Source organism: Marmota flaviventris, chromosome 1, assembly GCF_047511675.1.
Source record: "Marmota flaviventris isolate mMarFla1 chromosome 1, mMarFla1.hap1, whole genome shotgun sequence".
Classification (NCBI taxonomy): Eukaryota; Metazoa; Chordata; class Mammalia; order Rodentia; family Sciuridae; genus Marmota; species Marmota flaviventris.
In genome coordinates this window covers 16,975,718-16,982,365 of record NC_092498.1, presented here as the reverse complement: position 1 = coordinate 16,982,365, position 6,648 = coordinate 16,975,718, and the positions used below count along the sequence as shown (strand labels likewise).

Below are 6,648 nucleotides of genomic sequence, written 5' to 3'. Positions count from 1 at the left end.
AAAGCTTTTTTTTTTTTAATTTTTTGGTATTTACTTAGTAGGATAGGGAATAAAAGACCATAAAAATAATGCAACAGGACAGATAATAGACTTACAATGTGTTTAGACTTAAACACTGCTGATCTATATAACCTGCTACAAGAGAGAGGAAAGCCCGCTGTGAGAACAGACATTAAAGCTCACTGATGATGACAGCCCAGGGTCTGCTCACCATTGTTACAAAAGGGTCACTCACAGTTTGCAGAGTGCCAGTGTTTTCCATAGACTCATAAAGCACTTTATCTAAAAGAGAGATTTTCTAAGCAGTGTAGACCACGAGTGCAAAAAGTTCATTTTTCCACGCAGCTGGTGAGCGAGGGATGAGAGCAGAGAAATAGAGCTGAAACCCCCGGGTTCCCTTTTCCCAAATGCAAAGGCTGCTAGCTGGAACTCACAGAGGATGGGATGTGGAAGAGAGGAGACAGACATCTGGAGCACACTCTGCAGGAGAGGGAGAGCTGAGCAGGCGCAGCAGGGCCACCGCACTGGCAGAAACTCTTCCCTGCCACAGCCTGAACGTCGACAGAGCCCTCCAAAAGGAATGTGCTCAACCTACTCCATCTCACTGGGTTCTCTCCCACCTCATGGTGATTAACTAGTTGCCTTTGTTTTCTGTATCTATAAAAGATGCAAACTTATTTAGCACAACATCCAACACCTCAGCCAACAACCACCAAATATTATTTCCCTCCACTATGGAAACCACACCACAACAAACAAAACATTCCTGAATTTTGTTGCCCCAAATAATAAAACACCTAGGCTTTCTCTCTCCCCCTCTCTGGTGAGTTCTGACCCTCTGACCACAGAAGCATGGAGCATTAATCCTCAGATGGACCAGGTTCCTCTGCACTCAGAAAATGCTTTGCTGTGAGGATTTATAATACCTTTAATCTTGGCTGTCCATTTATTTTGATGTGATTGCACCTCTATAAAATGGATTTTCCTAATGGATATAACCCTATTTCTTTCTCCTGGTGGGTGAACCTAGAAACAGTGGCTTACTTTTAGGAAACTATTTTGAGCTTTTTGAAAAAGTTATTTTCCCCACATTCACTTCAATCTCATAAGTCTACATATAACATCTCCCGGGACAAGGGGTTCCTGTCGTCCTGGGTTCATACATAAGGCACATTTAAGGCACAAGTAAGTATCAAAGATAAGGGAGGCATGTGTGTGTGTGTGTGTGTGTGTGTGTGTGTGTGTGTGTGTGTATCGCACAGAGGGAAAGAGAGACAGAGGGACACCTAGCACTTGAATAGCTATTGATTAAATAAAGCTTCTTCGGTCTCTCTTATGCCCCAACATTCCCTGCGGCCTCAGGTAGCACTCTTAGCAAACTGAAGTCTGAGGGGTAGCTGAATAAATGGATGAATGATTGATCTGGAATCCATCTCTGGCTCCTTCTAGGTCCCCGTCTCACAGCCCCCTCCTCTCTCTTGTCCTCTCAGGCAGGCTCAGCCTATCACATGTGCAAATTGTCTCAGCTGAAATCCTTCAATTGGGAGGTCCCTCACTCTGGGACTCTCCTGTGGCAAATGGCTTCCTAGGTCCTTCCAGTCCTGCAAGCAGGAATGCCAAGGTCTCTCATCCAGGTTTCTCAAAGATTAGGTTCAACAGAAGCAAAATAGTGACCTGTGGTGGACAAAGGGGGCGGCCAAGCCTTGTCTCCCTCCTCCAGGTCCCCATTTTGGCCAGGTTGCAGGGATAGACATTCCTCAAATGGGGAGGGGATGTCTCCATTTCTGGGCGGTGCTCACATGCACACCTCAGATGACGTGTGTATTCAGAGGAGCTGGCCCAGAGGGGCCTCTGATTCTGCTCTTCTGCTTTTGCTTGGTGTCTGAACAGGGAAAGGAGGGGACATGAAATGCTGAAAAAGAATTTTAATAAAGCACGTGTGACAAAACTACTGGACACTGACTCAGTGCCTGAATAGAGAAGCATCAAGTCAACACCCCTGCTCCATATAAGGCTCAGACCACTTTTTGGTATCCAACCTGAACCTAGAGATTAATAAGGAAAAAAATCTGAATTTATAGTTGACTTGTTAAATAAGTTGAACTGGCAGCTGCTTTCCCAGTCTACAAACTAGATCTGCAAATCAAAATTATTTATGTTACCCAAAGGTTATCTAATCTTGCCTGCATCGATATCAAATCCCACCCCCACCTCTTGCTGACATGCAGCAACTTAGTTCAGCTGTCAAGACTTTTCTAGAATGCTCTTTCTGTGAGTGAGACTCCAGTGTCCTGACACTTCCCAGAAATTCTTTCTTGAAGCTGGCGCTGAGCCTTCTCATTTACAGTGTCCATTTCTAAGTGCAAAGTTGAGAGCTGTAGAAAGAACCACACGGGGTGGGGTGGGGGGCCTGGGTCACTCACTTCTCATCAAGTAAAAAATTACTTGTTCTCTTGAGTCTTTGCAAGATATTTCTTTTACTCATGTAATCAATGAAAGAGAAGAGGGAAAACCTGTTTACATGATGGAAAATATAATGAGATTTATTGTTATGGTTTCTGGTTGCTCTAACAGTCTCAGATTTGTCAAAACTAAAGTTCAGGTGCCAATGTCTGCCACTATTTGAAATCCTTGGAGCTAACCACAAATTATTGACTGATTTATGGGCCTACTTGCTTGCTATGGAAAACAAATCCACTAATATTCTGAGCTCAACCCTTGAACAGGACTTGTGCAAAAATCCATTAAGCATTTGGAATCAATTTGGTGTGATCCCACTCTTCTGTGTCCTTTCAACCCCATTCTGTCCTCCTGAAGGGACCACCGTTTAGTTCGCCCTAGCCAACCGTGGTGGACAGAGGCTTTCTCAGACAAGCAGCAAGGCTGGCTCTTGGAAGCCCCTTTAAGAGGCCATTTGAGCTTTCTGGTTGATGACCCCTGTTCTGGAAAGACAGTTTCCCACAGCAAAAGCCTATTGTTTGGAGAGAGCAATGTCCAGCAAGAATAGATAGGGAGAAAATAAAATCCTCAAAGAACTAAGGGCTACAAGTTTCCTTCCTCTTCTTGCTTCTATTCAGAAGCGTGGGGTTTTCTACCCTGGCTCCTATAAACCCCCTCGGGTTCAGATGCAGCACATAGGTGCGCTGGCCCACATCTCTCTTCTGCTCTTACATTTGAGTACCTTTCTCAGCACCTATTAGAGTTAATTCTGTGATTTTGCTGAAGGGCCCCAAAGGTATCCCTACATGTGATAAGTACCTGGCATTTAAAGAAAGGGATGGTGTGTGTTGAGGCCTGTGGTTTCCAGATACCAGCCAGGCCCAGAAGCATCAGAATCCTGAGAGGGTGGAGCCAAGGAAAGCAGAAGCAGAAGTTGCTAGCTGCCCCTTCTGCTCACAGTCCAGATGCCTCAACCAGCAGCCAGCACCCTAGAGGGACAGTCAGCACCCTACAGAAAGCAGGGCCACCGTGCTCTGACACACTATGAGGTAAGCCCAGCTAACTCCCATCACAAACCTCCCCTCACAACAGGGAGACAGAGGGGTCACTCTCCTTGGTGACCCCAAGTGGACCCAGGCAGAGAAAGCAGAGCGCTGTTTAGGGAATATGATGGCAGATGCCTATGACACCACATCCTACATCTGATATGTAACGGGAGGCCCAAGTGGACATGATCCCTCTTAGGTACAGGCTCCATTGGCCATGTAGATAATGAGAGTGAGAGAGACCGAGAGAGAGGGAGAGGGAGAGGGAGGGCAGCCAGCGATAAAGGCCCTCAGCGGCTACTAAAACTAAAGTACACAATGCAAGCACATTTCCTGCACAAAATCTTTTACAAGCTGGGGGGGCGGCGGTGGGGGGGAGACATCAAAACATTTAAAGGGAGTCTTCTACCTTGTACAATAGAAAGGCAATTTCCATTTCTTATATGTATGAAAGAGAAAAAAAATTTTTTTAAACTACAAAAGTTACTTTTAATCATTAAAAAATAATAATAAAAGTGGGTTGGGGCTTAGGTTATATCTCTTTGGGTGAGCTGCGAAGTAGCCAAACCTGACCATAAAAGATAAGAATGTGCACACCAGACGCCATCCGCCCCCACCCTCAGCTGAGATGGCTAAAGGAGGGCAAAGTGGGACTGAGGGAGGGGGAGGCAGGTGTAGAGGGCAGGAGCAGGGTCCTCGGAAACGCCTGCTGTGGGGACAGGGCTTCCCTTCTCGGGTGTGGGAACTGGAGATAGCATTTGGCCACAGGCCCACATTCCTTCTGAGTTCATCCAACAGGGGGACACACATTATTTCTCCATAGTCATTATTTTACAGACCTCCAATTAAAAAAAAAGGAAGCAAATAAAACATCATATCGAAAATGGGGATCCCAGTGCCCTCTTAGGTCCGAAGGCCAACAGAAGATATTGCTAGCTTCGAGGGAGGCCCTGAATCTCTTCAGCATGGTTGCCAGTGGGAAGCCTTGGCAAGCTAATAAATACTATTTACAAATGGGGAGGAGAAGCTGGGAAGGCAGAACTATGGGGGAGGGAGAGAGGCTGTGGGGAGGTTCTACAAGCAACGGGGTGGGCAGGTTTGCCTGGAGGAGAAAAGCCTGATGCCTCAGGCATTGCACTTGCGGCCTGAGAATATGACGGGGGGCCCTAGTCTGCCTGCACCAGAGTGGGGGGCAGTCCAGCAGGGCTCCAAGGGCAGAGTGGAGAGAGGGTACTGTCAGGATGCCCGGGAGCTCCCAGGGCTGATGGGGCTTTCACACTGGAGGCCCAGGTGTGAGCAAGGGAGGACAAAAGTCAGTGCTTTCCAAATCCCAACAGGCCTCATGCTGTTTTTGTGGCTAGAGTCTGGGGTCTCAACTGAAACCGTCATCTCTTTTTGGGTGGGGCGGGGGTCACACCTTACAGGGGCGAATCAGGCAGTATCTTTTTGGCACTAAAGGTGGAAACAAGCCTGCTTGTCCCACCCCCACCCCACCCCTGAAACAATTTCCTATGGCAGTAAGGAAAACAGAGGAGAGATGCCAGCTCCCTCGGGCTTGGGAGCAGCAGGGCAAGAAGACGGAAAACCCAGGCTGGTCTCCCATCCCAACCATTAACGCCTATCCATGTCTCCATCAAGACCCAGCGGCACAGAGGGAACCTCGTGAAGGTGGAGTGGGGATGGAGAAGCAGAGTTAGGGGAAGCAGGGTGGGTGGGGGTGGAGGCGGCCTCATTAGAAGGTAGTGTTCACTCTTCTGTCGAGTTCTACAACTTTTAGTGTTTCGTTCCCCTCCAGTTTAGTGCTGACCCTGTAAAGGCATCAAAAAAAAAAAAAAAAAAAAATTAGCCACTACCTTTAGCTACAAATCCCATGCTTCTCAGTGTCACATGATCCCTGGATGGTTGCAACCCCGGTGGAGGGGGGGGGGCACAACCAGGCTTGTCTTTTTTACTCCCTAGTTAATTCTCTGCTCTCAATGTCCCCTGCTACCCACTTGTCCACATTCCTACCTTTATCCCCACCCAAGACCAGGCATCCCAGCCCAGAGGATAAGCATGGTGGCTGTACACTGGTTATTATAAATTGCTTTAGATGACTGTATTTACTAAGGATATTGAGCCCGGTGCTAAATTTTGGGAAGGAGAAATAAAAGGATAATGGCTAATCCCTGGTCTTGAAGACCTAATAATCCAGATAAGGATTTTTTAAAGTGCATTAATTTGAAACAATACTAAAACAGAAAATAAAGACATTATCAAATTGTGTAACAGCCTAGAAGTCTCTAGGCATTCGGATGGGAGCTAAGAAGCCTTTACCATCCAGGAGATACCACAAAACAAGGGGAATTTGAATGGGACTTTCAAAGGCTTAGGAAAGAGGAGAGAAGGCTTGATGTCCTCTCTTTTGGAGTTATGAGCCAAATAATCCAGTAGCTCTATCCAACAGAGCTTCAGGGTGGCTCCAGATTTTCTCTACAATGGAAATAAAGATAATGTCAGACCTCTTCGGGTAGTTAAAGGGATTTATATGACAGCACACTTGTAACGTGCTTGACACCTTCGGCACTAGTAAATGTTAAATGTACATGTATAATGATACATATAAAATATATGTAATTGTGAACCTTCCCTCAATGGGTCGAGGGAAGAGGGCTGAAGAATGTGAAATGCAATCTTTCCCACTGATACCGTAACAGCCTGAGTGCTGGGAAGCCCAGGAGCAGAGCTCGGCTGAATCACCAACTATACTACCCAGGTATGCTGATGGGCATGCCCAGGTACCTCCCCCAGGAACAATACCTGTGGTCCTATCAGCCTTTATGTTTTCAAAAGGATGTTTTCCCCATAACTATCTAAGAGGAACAACTCAGGGAGAATCAGAGCCCAATACAAGGTATTTGCAATATGGGAAAATATACACACACAGGGCCTCTAAACACTTATCATTTCCAATGTAGATATGTAATTATAAGTTTATATAAGCTGAACACCCCTAAACCAAAAATCCAAATTCTGAATGCTCCATGATCTAAAACTTTCAGGGCCAACAGGATGCCACCAGTGGAAAATCCCTCACCTGACCTCATGTGAAAGGTCGTAGTCAACACTATAGTGCAGGCAGCACCACAAATAATGTATAAAATTACCCTTGGGTTATGTGTCT

At 46.3% G+C, this 6,648-nt stretch overlaps 1 protein-coding gene across 1 annotated transcript in view; it reads right to left on the bottom strand.

Annotated features, from left to right (window-relative positions):
* Positions 1 to 1,626: 1,626 nt before the first annotated feature.
* Positions 1,627 to 6,648, bottom strand: part of Creb3l2 (cAMP responsive element binding protein 3 like 2) — a 108,650-nt gene continuing 103,628 nt past the window's right edge. Inside the window, exon 12 of the mRNA XM_027952176.3 lies at positions 1,627 to 5,293. Coding sequence (XP_027807977.2) covers positions 5,218 to 5,293 — 76 coding nt within the window. The 3' untranslated portion in view covers positions 1,627 to 5,217. The remainder of the gene's footprint in view (positions 5,294 to 6,648) is intronic.